Source organism: Saccostrea cucullata, unplaced genomic scaffold, assembly GCF_032062105.1.
Source record: "Saccostrea cucullata isolate Sc308-1 unplaced genomic scaffold, CSIRO_AGI_Scuc_v1 ctg215, whole genome shotgun sequence".
Taxonomy (NCBI): domain Eukaryota; kingdom Metazoa; phylum Mollusca; class Bivalvia; order Ostreida; family Ostreidae; genus Saccostrea; species Saccostrea cuccullata.
This window is the reverse complement of record NW_026926398.1, coordinates 84,305-106,540: the sequence shown is the minus strand read 5'-3', so window position 1 is coordinate 106,540 and position 22,236 is coordinate 84,305. Positions and strand designations below refer to the sequence as shown.

The following is a 22,236-nucleotide window of genomic DNA, read 5'->3' as shown; positions in this document are numbered from 1 at the left end:
ATTTATTTTTACCGGCTTATTTACTGCTGAACACCACATATTTTTGAAGATGGAGGATTACGACGGTAAACAATTTGGTTACTACCGAAAATTTTTCGAATTTAATGTTTTTATATTGGAAAATGATCGTTTATTTTTCAGTGAAGTGTTGAGGTTAATTGTAACTCTTAATTGCAACATTATTACAGTTGTCTTTGCTCTAGTATAGGAAATAAGCTAAGACTAGAATATTCACTGATCATGATGATTGGGATTAATTTGTGAAGAAGTTTGTAATGTTTTGTGTTGTGATAAAGACAGGAAAATTTCATTAAAAAAAACCAAGCTAGTAGATAAGAAGATTAAAAACCAAAAATATAAATATTTTTTTAATCAAAAACAAGTTGATTTGAGCAGTCCAGCTAGTAAATAATATTACAGAAGATATAAAATTACCAAAAATATAGCATGTTGTGATATTTTTTTAATCAAAAAAATAAAGAGATTTTGTAGCCCCAATAGTCAATCACGTTCATTTTGGTCATTATCGAAAAGTATGAGTATTTTTGTATTATTATTCTTATATAAGAATTTTCAAGAGATTTTCATTAATCCAACTTTCACTAGTATATTTCAAAACAAAGAAAATGCATGCATATCCACGATGATTTGATGAAACCAGAGACGTATAATCTCTCACAATTTCCAGTAACTCTTAGAAGAGTTATTTTATGTTACTGAAATTAATTTTTCGTTCCAAGAATTATTGATATCAAGAATTGTATTATTAATAGCTGTTCATGTAGTGTTTACTGTGTAGATTGCTTTGGTCAGTTTGGATGCAGCCTTCTCTTTGCACACATAGAAAAACCTGAGTCCAAGGTAGAATGTTAGCATGATTAGTGACTTACAATAAAGATATAACAAACTACAAAAATCCAAACATGACAGCTTGAATAGACAGTTTCAGAATAACTGAGGTAGATAGAATGTTCTGTCGTCTTACAGACCCGGTTTAACAATAGAATTTGTTCCGTGCATTTGCAGTGTTGCAAAATATACACGGGCGATAACTCGTACTCAGTGCATATACTATGAGTCATCTAGAGAGTTCCGAATTTCAACATGGCATTTAAATTTGAAGCAAGAAAAAAAAACGCTATGAAAATTAATTGAATTTTTGTCTTCATTTGGATTATTTTGGGGGGAAAAAGGCATATACAATCTCAAAAGTTATGATTAATTTGGTAGTTATTTTAAATGCAACCCCTTTTGTATTCTTCGAAATTATTTCGGAGCAGATCTGCTCCGATTTGCAACATTGCAAGTATATGAGACATATTCTAACTGTGGTGAGAGCTTGTCCCAAGACAGAGTTAGATAGTATTCTAACTATAACTGCTTCGTCTCAAGCCACCGTCTGGAGTCCGCATATACAGCTCTCTCCTACCTGTGGCTGCTTGATCACAAAAAGTGTTGTGATCTTGAATATTCATGCCTCTCTATTGTGACGTCATTATTAATTTAGTCAATGACAAGTTTTGTTTCCGTCACAATTGAAATCAACAATTTACATCACCAGTATACAAGAAATATTTTGTACACTGCAATTGGGTATTGAAAGGTTGCATCAAAGTTCATTATCTGACTATGCTTTACTCACATTGGTCAATATTTTAATGAGATTCGAAATATTTTCTTCTCATTCAACCACGGCCAGAATGGAAGAGGATCATACATTTTGGCCGTGGTTTGCGATGATGCTATAACTGAGGTACAACTCTTTTGCAGCGCAAAATGATATATTTGCCAAATATGTCATAAATAAGCAATTGTTTTTATATACAGTGTATGTCATTTGATTATTTATTGATCAACAAAAACTTTGCCAACATTATTAACTTGCTCTGCAAAAAAAGCTTATACTGTACATGGTACGCTTACCAGCAAGAGACTTCTTGATTTTGATGACAAAAAATTGGGTCAGCAATTAGATATAGGGTGAGTTGTGTAACTATAAACAAACATTTATGCCTATAGAGTAACATAAGTGTTTATTAAGAAAAATTATGATATACTGTTTTCATATCACCTAAGATGAAATTCAACTTGTTAGTTTCTGACCACTGCTCACAATTTGACTTTGAGATATAGCCAAATAAAAAAAGAGTGTTTTTTAATTGTACATGTTGTATCAAACAAAAATGAATTAATGTAGGTAGGTATAGACAATTACTGTCACATTTAAGTAACTTATTTATTTTGAAAGCATTTAGTTTATTGTTTAGTATGCATTTGATTGTTTTTTTTTTAAAAATATACCTATACAATTAGGCCCTTTCAAGTTCTATAAGATCTTTATATGTTTATATAGTGTCTACAGACAGATTGCAATTGGTTTTCAAGCTGAGGTTATGAAATTAAAAAAAAAAATAATTTATAAAGCATTTTGGAGGAATTTAAAAGTCATATCATTCCAATTCATGTAGATGAAATGGATGGAATTCAGACTGCCTTTTTTAGCATGTTGTGTAAATGGCTAATATATTATACTGTATGATATAAGTTTCAATTTAAAAATTGTTACATTTATGTGGATTGAGATACATTAAAATCTGCCAATTTGAAAGCAATGATTATTTAAGGGAGGGGGCAGGATCAGTTAAAATACAAGCACTTTGATATATATACATATTTGAAACATATACTTTTATTTCTGTAAAGCTATTAAATCTGTATAGCATTAAGGATTAAGAAGGGTTAGGAACAAATTTATAAACTGATAACAATTATTATCATTTATAACAGTTTAAGCATGATTGTAATCCCTAAGATTTCCACACCCTAAATTAAGTTATTGCCACTAACTCAGGGATACCTTAAATGATACTGCATTTTACTCTATGGTGATTGATTATGGACAAAAAACAGCCCCAAGATAAGTAACTCATTAAGCTGGGAGCAATACCTTTAAATAAAAAATCTGATTTATTTCATCACAAATGTTTAATCTACCTGAGCATGCTGAGCACTAGGTATTTAAATATTAGATATCAGCGTGTGTATGTTCTGTCAAATGAATGTTTAATGTAAACCTTTTTGAATTCAGTAAACATGATTCAGGATTTTATGGCATAATAAAACTTCAACAGAAGTCTGAACTCAATTAAAGTTATGAAGTTTACATTTTACATACGTTAACATGATAAATCTAGAAAGTTTTTTGTTGTTAGAAACTTCATAAATATTTTTCACCAAGGTAATGAAGTTGTTATTGAAAACTTTGTAGCCATTTTACACTGCACTGACTGTAGTAACTGTATAATTGACAGACTAGAGAGATTACAGTTAGAAATTCCCTTACATATATTTATAATGGTGTTAATCATCACTGCATTCACATAAGATAATGATTACTAATGCAAAAATGTTTTTGGTTGTGCAGCAAAACAACTAAATAAATGAGTTAAAAATTTAACGCTGTGAAAAAATGATGAAGTATCTGTATTAATATTATGGTGTTAATTATTACTCTTTGTACTTTTGATTATAATGCAAACATTTTCATGTGTTGAAGGTTATTTATTTATGTTTGTTGTTGAAATTTAGATCTTATGTGAATGTAAATAGAGGACATGTTGATGGATATAGTAATAAATTATTGTGTATATCCTATTATCCTTGGAAGTATATAAGCAATATTTATATTTTCTCTTAATTTCTTTTAGCCAATCGTAATGTTGCTAGAAAACCATGTCGACAATGTGGCAGGCAGTTTGTTCCAGAGTCACTGGTAAATATTTTATACATACATGTATTTATTACTCGATGCTTCAATATTTAGGTTGGATGAAAATCATATCTACATGTATATATAAACTCTGATGTAAAGATTTTTGTAATAAATTTAAAATCTCTGTAGATAATGTCTTTTGTTCTCATCATTTTCTAGAAGATATTAACATGGTAAAAGAGACTGATTAGTTTAATATTGTACCTCTGTTGATTTTAGGCTAAGCATGAACCTTCATGTATAAAAGCAGCAAGAAAGAAACCAAAGGTGTTTGATTCAGCCAAACAAAGAGCAGATGGAACAGACTTATCTTACAAACAGATTAAACAAGCTCAGAGAAAGGTAGCATATGGAAATAAGTGTTGTGGAAATTTCAGTGATCAATGCCATGAAAACAATTTTGAAACTATATATAAGACCGTCCTTAATAAAAATATTTGTTTTGCCACTGGATGGGTTTCAGACCCAGGAGGAAGGAAAGATTTTTTTTTTTTCAAAATTGAAGTAAAATTTAACATTTTTGATTGAAATCTCCACTAACAGTGAGCACATTATTTTCTGTTTAGAAAAGTGTCTCTCATCAATTAAGAACCCTGGTTTAATTTGCTTACAGGTCCAAGTCCAATTAAAGCAATTAACATATGAGCTGCATTTTTGAAAATTTTATTTTGCTGTTAAAATGTGTAATTAAAATAAATTTGTACATGGCCTGTGTGTATGTAACTTAAACCTCTATGATCAATTAGACTAAAATAAAGCCGAAGAAAGACATATAATATATATACAATCCAATATACACTTTTATATAAGAAATCATTATTGTACTGGACGACAATAATGTTTTTGTGATTTAATCAAAGCTCATAAATAGTTCTTTCATTGCAAATATGAACAACAGAAGTTTATCAATATTATGTTTTCTGTCATTGAAGTAGTTATTTACAATTTTGCAACAAAAAATCCGACTTCAAAGTTGCAGCTCATATTGCCTTCAGTGTTTTAGTGCTGCATGTGACAACAGGCCAAAAATAATTTTTAAAAAAAAACTTATTTTCTTATTTTTGGTCAAATGAATAAAAATTTTTCAGAAGGAGTCAATTCAATGATGTGGAAGGCAGTTTCAAACTATTAAAATTTTATTTTGGCCTATTAAGTCAATCAAATACTATATACATGTATATCATAAACTTCAAAGAGGAATTGACTTAAATGCATCAGAAAAAAGTCTGATACAGGTATAAAGAATAAATTATTTGGCCAAGATTTTTAGTCTCAACCTGGAATATTAGTAACTTAACCTTTAAAAGCTTACATTGAATACATTACATGAACAGCATACTGGGTAATTTCAATATGTACTTTTAATAACATTTTTACTGGTATCTGTGATATAAAGCATGAATGAAAAGTGCTGAATGAAGATTGTTAATGTATTGGATTCAATTTCATTCTGTCATCACAAAAAATATAGGTGCAATGATGTTATTGCTATTTTCTTTATTTGATGCATTACATTACATTTCATGTACTTTGCAATTGAATGATTTATCTCCTTAAAAAATAATAAAGAAAGCTAAATAAAGCAGAGACAATTAGTTTTCAATTGATGGTTGCTCGTAAATCAGAGATATTTCTATCATAGAGGAAATATAAAAGAGACAAAACAAATTAATGAAGTGTATAAAACAATTTTTTTTATTCTCAAGTGGTGATAAAATGATAAATTAGGGTCATAGGGTTCATATCATTTAATGTGCAATCTTTTTCTAGGACAAACTTTCTTTTGTTATATGATCAAGGCTTCAAACTTTTCAAAAGAGAGAAAATAATTTAATAGCTTTATAAATAATGACTTTATAATAGGGATGTCAACGAATAGGGAATATTAGATAAATGTGAGAAAAGGGGTTAATAATGAAATTTTCATCTCTAAATTGAAAAAGGGTGTCAACGAATAGTCGACTATTCGACTGTCACACAATATTTGCATAGCCTTAAAGTTTTAAAGTTCGCTAATTATTAAAACAATATTTTTAGCTCACCTCAACGAAGTTGGGGAGCTTATGTAATACCCTCGGCGTCGGCGTCCGAGGTTAAGGTTAAGTTTTTTGGAGCAGATCGAATAATGAAACAACATTCGAATATTAGATAAATGTGAGAAAAGGGGTTAATAATGAAATTTTCATCTCTAAATTGAAAAAGGGTCCTTCCTCAAACTATACAGCAGTATAGGGTACGTCCTAAGACGAATAAGAGCTCAAACACAGTCACAATATATCAATAATTTTCCACATTGTACATGTGGAAAATACAGTAATTATATTCACCAGTACATACCGCGGTAATGATTTCTCAATCACTGACTTTTCTTGTTATTGTACGTAGTAAATTATGCAACGATATACTGGACTTTGAAAATTATTTAATTGACTTGTACCAATTATATTTATAAACTCTTGGAATTTCAAATGGCTAGGAACACACAATATTTGCATAGCCTTAAAGTTTTAAAGTTCGCTAATTATTAAAACAATGCTGCATCTGACCTACATTTTCCAGTTGAATGAACAGGTTAAAGTTTTTGGTGCAGGTTTCATGTTTTTATGTAGGTATTTTTTTTTTTGGTTAATTGTGTGACTTTTTCTGTAATAAAAAAAGACACTTTGATATATAGCTTAGGCAATGACTAATTGAACATACAGCATTTATCATTTTCATCTGAGGTGTGGATAGTGTGTGTGTTTACAATTCCCCATTTCCGATTTATTTAAATTTTCCAATTTATTTTAATTAACAAGCTTTCAAAAACATTGTGTTAAAAAATGCTCCGAATAGTCGACTATCGTTCGAATAATGCAATCGAATGTTCAACTAAGGAAAATTAATATTTTGACATCCCTACTTTATAATTACATTTCTGAAATTGGAATGTTCATTTGAATTAAAACTAATATAATTTGAATGTTTTGGTTGATATTTCAGGAAGTGAAGGCCCCCAAGAGTAACTGGCGAGCTAAACATGAGGACTTCATTAACACTGTCAGGGCGGCCAGGGGAGTCAGTGTAGCTATGCAGAGAGGGGAGCCCCTCCCACCACCTCCCCCACCCTCAATAAATCCAGGTAGGAGATACAGGGATGTCAGAAAATAATGAAGATACTATGCTTATTTTTTACTTCGATTCTTACATGTAATATAAATGTGCATAAAGACAGTTGAAAAATTTGTATCATTAGGTCTTGATAAAGAAAGAAAATTCTTTTGACAGATTATGTGCAATGTCCCTATTGTTCACGGCGTTTCAATGAGAAAGCTGCTGAGAGACACATACAGTTCTGTAAAACTCAGCAACAGAGACTGCCCAACAAACCTAAAGCCGATCCAAAGGCCATGGCTAAACAAAATATCAGGACACAGGTAGAAATATTGAGTTATTGCCCTTGTACTTTAATTGGGTAGCTGAACTAAACATGCCTATGGTATTTATTCTGTCATTCAAGGTGTACGTGTAATATGAAACACTTTGACTTCCTATATATTTCTGTCTTAACTTCAAAAGGGTTTTTAAAGTATTTTTGTAGCTTCTAAATAGTAATTGCATGTACGTTCTTGTCTTTGATTCAGGATAAGATTTAGAAAATATCAGTGAAGAATTTCTGCTATTTCTTTTCAGTACCAGCCACCTAAACCAAAGGCTAAAACAGAGAGTTCTCCAGGGTATGGGGGAGTAAGCACTACTAGGCCAAGCCCCGGGGGTTCAAGGGGGAGAGGCACAGGTGAGATACCACTCATGCACCTTGGATGGGGTGGTTTGCCTGCTAACAGCTTGGTGCATATCTTAACATTATACTATAGTTTTAAAGTCAGTATGAACATGAACTTGCTTCTACACATGACAGATTAGCATTAATCTATCCTTTTCCTTTAAAGTCCTACAGATTACTTGAATCAGAAAAATATGTAACATTACTATTATGTACCAGGCATCGCGTCTAATATATATGACTGTTATACAGTGTCACATTCATCTTGCCTGTTATGTACAAACAAATTTGATTAAAGAAAATTATCAGTTTCATTTTCTGAATTATGTCAGTTAGCTATTTTTCATTCATTAATTTTTAAATAAGTATTAATTAGTATCTTTTTAAGTGCACTTTTTGTACAGGTTTATAGAGGAAATCAATTTTATATAAAGTGTATAAGGAAGTTGAATGTGTTAATTGCACATAGGCTGAAGAAATGCTATTCAAACATGTCATTTTTTGATATTTTATTTCAAAGTAACTGTTAAAGATTAAAAAAAATGTTGGTGATGGAATGTTCAGTTACTTCATTATAGCTTTTAATATAATTTGTAATGGGTGCTTGGAATTTTGAATTTTGTTAATAAGATATAGATAGCGATGCTTGACTACCATGTAAACATTTTGTAACTGTAGGGAGTAAAAAATCGACTAAGCCCTCAGCAGGGGAGGCACCCCCTAAGTCATCCTCCTGTACTCTGTTATGACCAGGTATATACGGAGGCTAGTCTCGTCTGTTTTCGTGTACATTGTTGGTACAGCTGTGTTTTTAGCTTGGCTTTCCTTATATCTTGCCCATGTTATCAGTACTAATTTGACTAACTGTCAAGATTAAATTTTTTGTACTAAATGTGTGATTAACTAATTGTATTTCAAACTAATATTGATGCATACATGAATGTTTGCAAGTCACAGAAAGCAGAATCATAAATTATCATGCTCCCTTCCATCAAATGTACATATATTTGTTCAAGAACAGCTTATAATCTTTATTTGATAGTACATAATAATTATGCCTTAATTAATTAATAATTTACTTACTTTATAGCCATTGAAGATCAGTCACCGATTTAATTTAGAAATGTGTGTGAAATGCAAAGGTTGATTGACTACCAGTATGAGATGCTGAAAATATATTCCATTAGGCTTAAAATTGATTGGTATTAATTTATTCTACGGTACCAAGAGTGGGTTTACCCTGAAATGTGACAACTATTGTCTCATTTCTTGACTCAAGGTCATGTCTTAAGTCAAAGAAAAGGAAAACCTTTTAGATGTTGAAATCAAACACAATCAAGACAGGTCTCAGCTTAAAGTACAGTCTTTTAACTTAATCACGTTGTTAATTGATCTATATGAAATGTGTCCTGATTTAAATCCAAGCTCATATCAGAAAAGTAAAGGTCACTTCTCCAACCTTGAGCACAACTTTGGAGACAGTCTGGGTTAGGTGAGCATTGCATCTTGTAAGATATATATATTTTTTTTGGGCCATCATAGAAGCTTTAAGAGTATTCAATTTCCAATTTCATTATCTTCACATTTGGTATGAATGACAAATGGAGATATATATATCTATAAGGTGATGTGCATTTACCTGTCTTTTGAAATACTCATTCATGATACATTTGGTTAATCTTAATTTCATAACTGTAATCAAAATTTTACAATCATTTGTTTATGTGTGTAAGCTCACAACCTTTTCTATGAGATGTCACAAAGAAATAATAGGGGGAATGGAAAATTTTGTTATATACAGTTTTTATACAGTGAGAGTCTATTAATATCACAATTTCCACAGGAGAGCCCACGTATAGCATTTAAAGGGAATGATATATATGTACATAGGTTTCTAGCAAGAAACAAAGAGGTTTTGACCATTAATTTTGAAAACTTATGCAATAGTGTTATCCTCCCTCTCATCAAATTATAGTAATTTATAGAGTAGAGTAGGCTAGGGAAATTTGATCAGCTTCATATACTTAATTTTATTAAATGTTACATTATTAGACTGATTTTGAAGAAAATGGTCATGGCTGAAGTGTAACTTTCAATTCACAAAAGAATACTTGAAAATTCATTGTTTATGTATGATGGAACATTCAGATTTCTTTTGGGAATGTTTCATAGAAATGTACTCAGAATTATACGTAGCCTCTTGTAGACATAATCACTGTGAAGTACACTTGGCCTCTAGACCATAAACTGAGAGTTGACTGCAAAAATCAAAATTTCAAATGAGTATAACTTTTTAAATAATTTTGAAAAGAAATCAAAATTTTTACCATGTGTTTGAATTCAAATATTAAACAAACTTGCAAATTTTTAACCATATTAGTTTAATAAGTCTTAAGGCAGTCAATATCTAATTTTTGACTTAATCTGTTCTTATTTTATGGTCTTGAAGCATGGACAAGCTTCTATCTTTCTGGTACTGAGATTTGGAACTGTATTAAAGAAAAATGATCAACTGAAAAGAGAGATTACTTTTAATGGAATAATGAATATTTTTCTTTAACATATTTTAAAAGACAGTTTCTGAGAGATTTTGCACCACAAGGTATGCTGAAATTGCTTGCATTTCAATTACAGTAAGGTTTTCTTTTGGAAAATCATTCAGGTCTCATTAAAGCAAAATTAATATGACTGAAAAGATCGGGTGATTTACCTTTTATGTTAGGATATAAGATACTAAAAGAATGTTTTATTAAAGATTTGATAAAAAGTTTGTATCGACATTTTTAGCTCACCTGAGCCGAAGGCTCAAGTGAGCTTTTCTGATCACATTTTGTCCGTCGTCCGTCCGTCTGTCCGTCCGTCCGTCTGTCCGTCTAGCTGTCCGTCTGTCTGTCCGTCTGTAAACTTTTCACATTTTCGACTTCTTCTCAAGAACCACTGGGCCAATTTTGACCAAACTTGGTACAAAGCATCCTTGGGTGAAGGGAAATTTAAATTGTTAAAATGAAGGGACATATCCCCTCGCAAGGGGAGATGATCAAGAAAAGAGAAAAATAGGGTTGGGTCATTAAAAAATCTTCTTCTCAAGAACCACTGGGCCAGTAAAGCTGAAACTTATGTGGAAGCATCCTGGGGTAGTGTAGATTCTAAATTGTTCAAATCATGACCCCCGGGGGAAGGGCGGGGCCACAATGGGGAATCAAAGTTTTATATAGAAATATATAGGAAAAATCTTTGAAAATCTTCTTCTCAAGAACCACTGGGCCAGAAAAGCTGAAACTTATGTGGAAGCATCCTGGTATAGTGTAAATTCTAAATTGTTCACATCATGACCCCCGGGAAAAGGGCGGGGCCACAATGGGGAATTTTTTATATAGAAATATATAGGAAAAATCTTTGAAAATCTTCTTCTCAAGAACCACTGGGCCAGAAAAGCTGAAACTTATGTGGAAGCATCCTGGTATAATGTAGATTCTAAATTGTTCAAATCATGACCCCCGAGGGAAGGGTGGGGCCACAATGGGGAATCAAAGTTTTATATAGAAATATATAGGAAAAATCTTTGAAAATATTCTTCTCAAGAACCACTGGGCCAGAAAAGCTGAAACTTAAGTGGAAGCATCCTTGGGTAGTGTAGATTCTAAATTGTTCAACTCATGACCCCCGGGGGAAGGGCGGGGCCACAATGGGGTATCCAAGTTTTATATAGAAATATATAGGAAAAATCTTTGAAAATCTTCTTCTCAAGAACAAGTGGGCCAGAAAAGCTGAAACTTATGTGGAAGCATCCTGGTATAATGTAGATTCTAAATTGTTCAAATCATGACCCCCGGGGGAAGGGCGGGGTCACAATGGGGAATCAAAGTTTTATATAGAAATATATAGGAAAAATCTTTGAAAATCTTCTTCTCAAGAACCACTGGGCCAGAAAAGCTGAAACTTAAGTGGAAGCATCCTGGGGTAGTGTAGATTCTAAATTGTTCAACTCATGACCCCCGGGGAAGGGCGGGGCCACAATGGGGTATCCAAGTTTTACATAGAAATATATAGGAAAAATCTTTGAAAATCTTCTTCTCAAGAACCACTGGGCCAGAAAAGCTGAAACTTATGTGGAAGCATCCTGGTATAATGTAGATTCTAAATTGTTCAAATAATGACCCCCGGGGGAAGGGCGGGGCCACAATGGGGAATCAAAGTTTTATATAGAAATATATAGGAAAAATCTTTGAAAATCTTCTTCTCAAGAACCACTGGGCCAGAAAAAGTGAAGCTTATGTGGAAGCATTCTGGGGTAGTGTAAATTCTAAATTATAGGAATCATGACCCCCGGGGGAAGGGCGGAGCCATTATAGGGGAATCAAAGTTTTACATAGAAATATATAGGAAAAATCTTTTTGAAAATCTTCTTCTTAGGAACCACTGGGCCAAAAAAGCTGAAATATATGTGCCCATGGAAGGATCATGGGGTAGTGTAGATTAACGGGGAAATCTGGTAAAGAACAGAATGGTCAAAGCTTCTCAGGTGAGCGATGTGGCCCATGGGCCTCTTGTTTTAATTAATTCTTGAAACTTTTTTTGTGAAAATGTCCTTAAAGCCAATTCTCTCTCATTGCATTGCAAAAGCCAATAGTAAAACTATTTTACGAATACAGTTGAGCTCAAAATCTCAAATACAATGTGCCAAAGAAATGTCAGAGTTAGAATTCAGTCTCATTTATTGTTTCTTTACATCTTTACCTCATTCTTGAATATTTGGATATCCTACAATTTAAATTCAGTCGCTAATAGAGTGGGTGATAATAAGATTTGACTGTATTAATTAAATATTTTTATTGAATTAATGAGTATCATGTGTTTCTAATTGCCGTCATATTGCAGTAAAACGTTGTTGTTAACATGTACTGTATTGTTTCCTCAAAGTTGCAACAAATGATCACAAAGATATACACTGTCCCAAAAGTGTACTGTTTATACAGAAGTTTATAGGATCTGGGTTTTTTTGTGTCATTAAAAACTCGTAATTTTACAGAAATAATGACATTGACACTACTAACAAATAAGAGTTCTATAAAATGTAGGTGAATTATTTAACAATCAGAAAAACCAACATCATTTAACCAATATTAAAAATATGTGACTATATTGACTATTTGATAAACTATATATTTTAATTGTACCAAATGGTTGAAGCATAGAAAACAACTACATGTACATGTATATATTAATCACTTTATAGATATTAGTTTTTGAAACATCACGCTTATTTTCAAGAGTATATATTTCTCATTTATTGAAAATCCATAGCTCTTTCAATATTTCTGAAAAAAAATTCTATTACTAGTGATTATAATGTCATGGATTGCTTTATATATAATGTTGTTTGTATTTTATTTGACAGGTATTGGTGGAACCCCTCCAAGCATGAGTGGGCGTCAACCTAACTCATACGCCAGGGGGCGTTCCACTACCACCACCACCAGCACCTACCAGGTCAGTGTACAATCAGTATACAATCAGTATAGTCTCTAGAGGATTTCAGTCAAACATATAGTTTATATGTAAATATAAAATGGCTTTTTAAACAATAAGTAGAGTATACATATATGGAATTAGTTTTTTCACTTCTTTTTCTTTTGTTTAGTTGCTTCACTGTATTATAATTTTGCACTTTTATAGCACTTTGTACATATATGTACTTATTAAGTCACCCCACAAAGGTGTTGGTTGCTTACATAATATTTTTCTTTGGGAATTGAGAGGGTATTGATGAGGGATGTATCTTGGTGATGGTCACAAGTAATTTGAACTAATCTTATTCTGACAGCAGATGTTTAGACCATGACGAGTAGGTCTCTAGAGAAATTAATGATTGTCATGACTCAATTTAGAAAAGTGATTGAAAAAGATGTCTAAGAAGATGGTTGAATGGTTCTATTGATTATAAATGTCAAGTTATTTCAAGTTCAGAAGAAGTCAATAGGTTGCAATTAAACATTTATTTTACAGCAAACCACTCCTAGAATAGAGCAATATCTGACAATAAAACACTCCAACATTCCAAATGTGGAGTCTGAAAATCAAAGCTCACCCCAAAAAACAGTCAAGTTCTCTGCATCATTACCTCCTAAATGCCCCTCCAAAAGAGGAGAGATAATTACACATGCGAAGATTCCCGATGACTTGGCAAGCGGTGCTCTGATAAATGATAGCTCTGCTGTTGTCTGGGCAAAGCCGATTGCCCACAAGCGGATGTTAGAACCCCTAAGAAATGGACAGGATTTGGTAATAAATAGGCCAAAGTGCTGATAATAGATTGGAGTAGCTTCTGTTGCTGACGCTTAATTTTAACAACGTGTGTCTGTTATCTGAAATGAAGTATTTCCTGCATGACAGTGTGATTATCAGACGTTTAGAAATGTAGTCAATCTATTTTAATCCACAGACTAGTAGTTTCTTTTGTCCGTTCATTTATAAAAGTGACACAACTGAATCTCCTCTTTATTGAACATTAATGTCACATGATATATTACACAGACTCCAGCAAATTGACCCCTGATGTTTAAATCATGTAAAATACAAAAAGAATCGTTTAATTCTGATACAACTACCGAAGCTACAATGTTTGAAGTTATATAGGATTGTTTTGTTTTATTAACCTTTTTGAATCTCTGATTCAGTTTCTCTGTAGCCTTGATCACGATTTTAACATGAACAATTTAACATGATGAAGATGGACACTTTGTATTTGGCTTGAATGAAATATTAGTTAAACTTCATATCAGGACCTGCTCGTACTTTAAGGACAAAAATCAATTTGAATTTCAACAAATTTAGAGACGTACCTTATTATCTTTCCAAGACGGAATTTGGAAACAAACCTTTTTTTACTTTATAATTTCTGCTTGTCCAGTGACAATATGTCTGCGAGTGTTCCCGCGGATTGGTATCTACTCATCTAATTGAGGTGAAACCTTTTTAGGCATAATAGGCTTGTTGTGTACGTAACCAAGGTCTTTTTGTGCGCATTTGCGTATAAACCATGATGAGTGAAAAAATTGGTTTTAAATGAAAAAAGATATAACTTCAATACATTGTTGAAGATTCTTTAAAAGTCTCGATGATGTGATTGCACGATAAAAATGATAGCTCGGTGATGCAAAAGTGATGAAACGGTGGTGAAATGACGATGGTGCGATGGTAGGATGGTTTTTACAGTGATTATATATAAGTCTCGATGATGCGATTGCACGATGAAACAATAGTCCATTGATGCAATAATGTTGACACGATGGTGCAATGACGATGGTGATGTGGTAGAATGACGAAGAGATGTTCACTATTGCTCCATCCTGCTATGACACCATCTCCATCATGTCATCGTCATAGCATCATTGCGACATTGCTTCCTTGCTACATCTCACAATCGCATATTGGCGCCATCGACTCTTGTAGTCGATGCCCAGCTCAGTGGTGCAAAAATAAAAGATGTGTCTCTAGCTATCCCGATTTCTCGTTTAAATCAGTACTAGTTGTAGTAAAATGTACCAGGTATATACTATATAGCATGTTGGAATTGCTTCAAAGGAAGATTTGTTCTGGGTCATCTTTAAATATTAGTTTGCCCTCTCCCGACTAAGGATAAAAAAAAAACGCTCGGTCGGTAAAGTGCCATTTTCTTCTCAGAAATTTCAAAATCAATTATCGATTTTTAAAATGTGTTTCCTTTTTCCAAAATTATTGCTCAGAAGTTAAATTGAGTGTTTGTCCCTGATGCGCTCTTGTCTGGTTGCCAAATCCGTTATCTGGATTCGAACCCGCGACACGTTTTACAAAAGAACTAACAACTTAGATCAAAATTGAATTCTGCTTATAAGTTTCTGTTTTGCATACTTTGAAAAAATGTTATTCTTTTTTAAAAGAATTTTGATAAGTTCTTTTGTGAAACAGGAACTAGCAATTTACTCTGTGACTTAAGAGCAGACGTTATCATTGCGCCACTCGGGCGACGAAGTCTTACGTCTATATGTGTGAGTGCACTCCTATGGAACACCTTTTCTCTCTTTCCTGACTGTTAAAGGATATTCTATTGTATCAGTTCCTCCTTCAATTCCTGAGAATCGACCAACCTCTCTTCAAACACAACGAACCTAACGTAATTTATTTTTTACAAACATCGCCTACAATCATAGGAAAGACATATCGATTTACAAACCATTTGACTTTGGCTTCAAATACCCTAAAATGAATCAAAAAACAATTGTCGACTTCCGTATAACCACAGAGTTTCTTTCAGAGCCTGCGGGGAATAGGGATCTGAAGTGTAAAGTGATATTCAACCCTTTATTTATAATTGTTAAGTGCAACTAGAATCATTTCAAAACCTGAAAAGAAAAAAGGAACACTCTAAAGATATTGCTACAGATAATTATATAATAGTGTTGATATTTGTAATTGTTGCACGAGCCGGAGGCGAGTGCACAACTGGGCAGTAATTTTATTATGCTGAATTATTTATGCCAATCCATTTGATTTTTTCCTGAAAATAATGGTGGTAATACAGCGAACTTGCAAAAACTCATTCAAAATCTTCATGCTAAAATTAGCTGCATGCTTATTTATTTTGGTTACTAGTATTTTCTCTAAATCAGGATTTTCCGTCCCAATTTCTTTATTTTCTGTTTTGTTAGTAATTTTGTTTACATGTAATAATTTTCTTTTACATCCTTCAATCAAGCGCTATATAAAAAAGCGTTTTAATGCAATATCAATTCTACCTGTATGTAATTAGTTTGAAACTTTGTTGTACACATTTATGTAAGATTCCTTAGAATAAATATAACTGTTTTCAAATAATATTTGCCTATTTTCTCCTTCTTGTGTCAATTGTATAAATTAAGTTTATATGTTTAATAAAATTCTCCCAATCAGTGATCGTCTCTGTGGCGTAATCGATAAGGTATCGGACTGGCAACCTGATGGACGTGAGTTCGATTCCCGGTGTGTGCACTGAAGAATTTTATTCACAAAAGAAGGCCGTGCACTATTTCGGCATAGTATGCTTACGCTATATAAATCCTTAGACTATGCGATAAATATATAATTTTTTTTCATTAGAATTACATGTAAAATGCACTAATTTACATGTTCTTTCAAATTGCCTTAACAACACATTGTGGTTTAAACTGCGGTGGCTGACTAATAAATATTAATTTTTTTTGACTAAAAACTTTAAATTAACAACATTGTGCTGTAGTTAAAGTAAGTAAGTAAAAAAAATTATAGAATATATGGGAATATCAGAAATTAAAAATGGTTAAATAAATTTTTGTTTTTAAATGATAAAATTGAATGGACTATGTAGGTGTCCATAAAGATTGTGTGACGTTACCTCTTACTGTGTGTATTTAGGCCAGTGAGTACGGAGAGGATTCCGTGTATGATGGAAATGGGCGTGCCCTTAGAACTGGCCGAGATGGCCGGGCGTATCAAGAAGCTCGGCGGGAAATGCATTCGGCGGGCATTAAAAGTGCCTCAAATAATCGCCTCATGAGGTATATTACTGCATTTCTTCAGCACTGCAAGTTGCTACTTTTGCGATTGTCAATTTTCAAGTTTTTATTTTTCTGCTGCCAAAACTCATTTCTGTGTGTTCATCAAGTTTTACTAAGGTACATGTAACACAGTTCCTTTTCTTCATTAAATGCAGGTTGTAATTCTTTTCTGTTTAACATGTACTTTGTGTTATATTTCTTTATTTTTTGTTTTATTAAGACGACACAAATCAGCGTAAGTAAATGCATGAGCATGACTATGATCAAAACGCTGCGTGATTCCTTTATATAAATAGTTAAATAGATATATAACATTTATAATCATTGCATCGGAAATGGTTTGTACAGGGGACAACCTTGCTCATAATGGAAGGAATGAGCAATCAGCTGATTAAACATTTCTAATGCTGGAGAATAACGTAATTAATCGCTTATACTAAATGGGATCATCCCAGAATTGTTTATCTTAATGTGACTAAGCTCTTTTGCAGGAGGAGACTGATGATTAAATACTTAACTTTTTTTGATTAATCATTGGAAAAGCTAGGTCACATAAAAAGTTATTGGAAGGATTTTGTTCCCATTGTGCACAATTTATCTTTTTTCATGTGGTTAACATTTAACATGAGTTTTATTTTTGCAGAGCATTTCGTACTTAAACTTGTTTCAGTTGTACTTATTCACGTTATATAGTCTAGATCATTAAGATCTCGTGCGCCAAATAACAAATCTAGTTTTTATATTTCGTCAGCAGAGAGCAATTGTTTTCCATTTGCAGACATTAATACCTTGTGGTATTCACAAGAACCTAGATAGTTCTGTCTCTGACTGATTTTCCATTAATAAGAGTGCTTGCAGTTTGAAGCCTGGTGCTAAAGAATTGATATTAACGAGGGTCGATCTTGTAAGAACGTGTTTATCAAGATTTTATTTACTGAAAATCCATCATTATTGTCATTGTTTCTAGCTGTTTTGTTTTGACTGTCGTCACAAATCACCAATTACCAAGTAATTGTACTTTTTTCGGACTTGTTTAAGATTTCACCCTGTTTTCTACTCTTTTGTAAACACCAATTTGGAACATAATTTCACTTTTCTTGTAATGTTATTCTTCTGAGTTTAATATGCCTTTAAATACTTCCACAGTAATTCAAAAGGATTCATATTGCTGATTTTAATTACTATTTAATCAATTTGAAGGCAAAATGTTTCCATTCTTTTTGTTCCAGGAAATATTCAGAACCTGAATTGTTTCTTAACATTATTTTGTATAATCTCTCAATAATAAATACCCTGTTTATACTGCGAGATTTTTATCAGAAGCAAGTGATACATACATGTACAGATGCTTATAAACTCATTTAAGCATATTTGGCTGTAAACGCCCTTGCATGTATTTGCAAAAAATGTTTCTGTATGTAAATTTGCACCTGGTTAGATCTAGGTGCAAATTAGGTTTCTCGTATGCAAAACAAATATTGTGTGATAAATGATTCTATGCAAAACAAATATTGTGGGATAAATGATTTTGCTATAGTGCTTGATTGGAAAAAGCTTTTAAGGATGAAAGGATCAGCCCCTTTCCTAGTTCTAAAACGCTCCAATCATTCTTCACCTTTCAATTAAACATGTATAAAAATTTTCTCAAACAAGATTCATTATTGGGTATGTGCTATCATACTTAAATCCCCTCAAAAGACTTTAAATTCTAAAAAAATATTGAAATTAAAAATAACGTATATGTTTAATTCCATTTATTAAAATTACAGGAAAAGGCATTGTGAAAACAAGTATTCTCATCTAACGAAGTTTCTAACATTATTCACATAATGAAATATAAGCATAGCATGCACTTCGATGAACAACTTATTCATTAAACATACAATTTAAATGAGTAAATTTCTAAATGTACTAAAATCAAGGAAAATATTGCATTAAAGATCAACGTCCAGCATATTTCATTTAATTTTTCAAATTTTCATGAATGAACAATCTTTCTGATTTCTTCATTATTTTTAGAAAGTATTTCGTAATATACTTGTCTGATCAAACCTTAGTTGTTAGGAAATTAATAAACTACTTTAAAATGTTCTGAATAAGGTACAATTATAAAGGGCATTTTTGCATAAACTACTTCATGTTACAAATTTTATAATAATAATAATAGTAATGTTCAATTTTTTTATTTTCTCGTTCAACAGAGGCGCTAATAGGGGCACCATTTCACCTGGAGTGATACACTATGGAACAAAAGAGTCGGAATCCGGATATTATAGCAGTAGTTCAGACAATGACCATATGAATTCTTATTCTAATGCGAACCATGATAAAAGAAACTCTCTGGGTAAAACAGGTGCCAAATTTTGTCATGAATGTGGATCTAAGTACCCATTATCGGAAGCCAAGTTTTGTTGTGAGTGTGGAGTGAAAAGAATGGGCTTTACGTAGTAGAAATAGGTAGTTTGCTACACATTTTAATCAGAATGCTGTTATTTTTAAGCAACAAATTATATATAAATGCCTTTTTTTCATTATTTCAGAACACTCATTAAGCCTCTTTAAGAATTTGCAGTATATATTTATCAAACGTAACATCTTGTGAAACTTTTTCAAAATCTATCAGTGTCTTTAATTTTTTTCGAAATACTTCTGATTTCTTACGTACCGTAAAACCATGTCCACATTTACATTCTTTATTTTGTAGTCTAACATGTACATTGTAAATTGGTGTTGTAATATTTTGTTCAGAAATATTTAAACATTTAAGTTGAGTTCAATGGATTGTGATTATTTTAAACTCTTGATAATTTACTGTCACATGAATACGTTTATGATGGTAAATTCCATGCATTTTATTTTAAAACTGCTCAGTAAATGTAAATAGGAGAAACAATTCATGCTTGTGTGTTCGTTAATGTTTCTTGCCTCATTTTGACAAGAACAAAGTTGTTTGAAATGTTCTTAGACTGATAACAAATGTTTATTATGAAGATTGCTTGTCATTTGCATATTTTTGTTGTTGTTGCATGTTGTATAAATTAATTTATGATAGGCATCTACATGAACTAGTATAAGAGCTGATCCGTCCATTTACTATATGTTGTGAGTTTTGATTTTTATACTTGTCTATTTTTCTAATGCAATGTGACTTTTTCATTTTGTTTGAAATAGTTTCCATGTACAAACTGTATTGTAGTTATAGAACCTCTCTTTGTAATTTTATCCATCATCCCATTGTAAAGGAGTATATGTCAGTGTAACAAACGGGAAAGTCTGATTATTTGGCGTGATCTCTTAGGTATATTTTTTCTAGATATATCCCCTCTTAAATCTTTCTCTAAAAAAACATGTATTTTGCGTGATCTGCTTTCATCAAGACAGAGATGTGTCTTTACAAGAAATATTTTTTATAAGTAAATAAAACGAGAATTAGACGCTAATATTGCTAATATTGGGATTGTAACTAACATTATGGATGACAAGGGCATCTGGCCCCAGGGCCATAAAACTTCAACCAGCTCACTATTGATCTTAGCCTCGTTTTTTTACTATCAATTTCTTTGGTCAAGGTGAGGCTGTGATTAAAAGTGAGCTCATCTAAGTTTTATGGCCCCCGAGCCGGGATCCGTCATTAAAATGTTCTTTTGTAATTGATCTGAAATTTTATATTTATATAGAATAACAAGAATAATGATCAATAAGATGTTTTCACACCATGTTATACACTTTATGTTTGAATATTTATTTTTATTTCCGAATTTTTAATTTCACTATTATAGCTTAGATTGATATTATTTATTTAAAAAGATGCAATAAAATGCACATAGTAAAGAAATGTCTCCTTGATCAGAGTTATGTAGAGGTCTGTAGTAAGTTGACTATCACACTTCAGTCTTGAGGCAACGAAAAGGGAGAAAAGTGAGATTTCAATGTTTCAGACGCGCACAGAATTTAAAATTCTGTGAAGGAGAAAGTTCAGACTTATTGTTCTAGATCTAGAACAAATTCAAGAAGTGAGTTTAATTAGATATAATTTTTAAAAGAATAAAAAAAAAACTTTTTAAAAATGTTAAAAGCTCAAAATTTCTCAAACATCATTACATTAGCATTATAACATTTAATTTCCCGCTTTATACAATTATTCCTTGTAATGAATAAAAGAGCAGGGATTTGGCAAAGCCAGCTGTTTCTTCAATAAAAATCCTGCCCAAGAATTTATAACAAAAATGTATTAATCGATCATCTACAATCTTACTTTAAAAATCTGATTCTAAATGAAAGTACATGTACTAGACTTTTGAGAGGAGCGCTGACTTTTACTGTTGACAGCTTACTTTTACACGAGGACAATGTTTGGAAGCTCTTTTACAATATAAATATTTAGCTCAAAATTTAATTACACCTGTAAACGAAAATAAACATCATACCTTTAACCACTAGAAAGATATTCTTATCTATTTTTGATTCTGAACATCTGTACATGTTTCAGGTTTAAATGTCAAAGTAAACCGTCAACTGTAAAAGTCGGTGCTTCTCGCAAAACGTCCACTAAAGAGATCTGAAATTCCTCATTGACAAAATCTATATAGTTTTTATTGACCAGGTTTTCAAATAATCTGTTGGAATTTCGATGGAAAGTTTTTTTTCCTCATATATAAGTTTTTAAAGAAATTCTTCATGGAAACGTATATTCACATCTGCTCATAATCTAACACGATTGGTTCTTGTAGAAATTCAAGCAGAAGATCTGTCTCCGATATTTAAGTACACAAGAGTGTCCATGAGAAACTCCAGCATCAGGTTAAGGGAGATGTCCGGCCATAACCGTAGGTGGAATAAGAACAAAATGTAAACAATTCTTCAAATGACTGAAGTACACTATAATTTCATCAAATTTCAAGTCCTATGATAAAGATACAATAAATATGCATAACTGAATGCATGATTTAATTGTTTAAATAATTCATACTTTTGCAGAAAATGCTTTTGACATGCTCTCTAGAACTGCGCAACTACACAACTCAGCAGAACATTAAAAAAGTCCAAAAAAAGATGCTAAGTGTGCATTATTGTCCTACAACCATTTCTTGAGAAAATGTCTAAACTTTGCACTATTAAATGGTAATTTCGAGTTTAAAACGAGGCACTGT

At 32.1% G+C, this 22,236-nt stretch overlaps 1 protein-coding gene across 3 annotated transcripts; it reads left to right on the top strand.

Moving 5' to 3' along the window:
- The first annotated feature begins 24 nt into the window (after nt 1-24).
- LOC134271555 (zinc finger C2HC domain-containing protein 1A-like) lies at nt 25-20,921 on the top strand. Of its 3 annotated transcripts, XM_062753762.1 has the most exons (11): nt 25-65; nt 3,708-3,772; nt 3,992-4,114; nt 6,755-6,893; nt 7,040-7,188; nt 7,445-7,547; nt 12,934-13,025; nt 13,542-13,817; nt 16,944-17,086; nt 17,307-17,321; nt 19,288-20,921. In XM_062753762.1, exons 1-11 carry the CDS (start codon nt 50-52, stop codon nt 19,532-19,534), a joined length of 1,368 nt encoding a protein of 455 aa, XP_062609746.1. In that variant the 5' UTR covers nt 25-49; the 3' UTR covers nt 19,535-20,921. The 3 variants fall into 3 exon arrangements, with proteins under 3 accessions (XP_062609746.1, XP_062609747.1, XP_062609748.1); XM_062753763.1 differs by lacking the exon at nt 17,307-17,321; XM_062753764.1 differs by lacking the exon at nt 13,542-13,817 and having other exon boundaries at nt 26-65.
- Nucleotides 20,922-22,236: the final 1,315 nt, after the last annotated feature.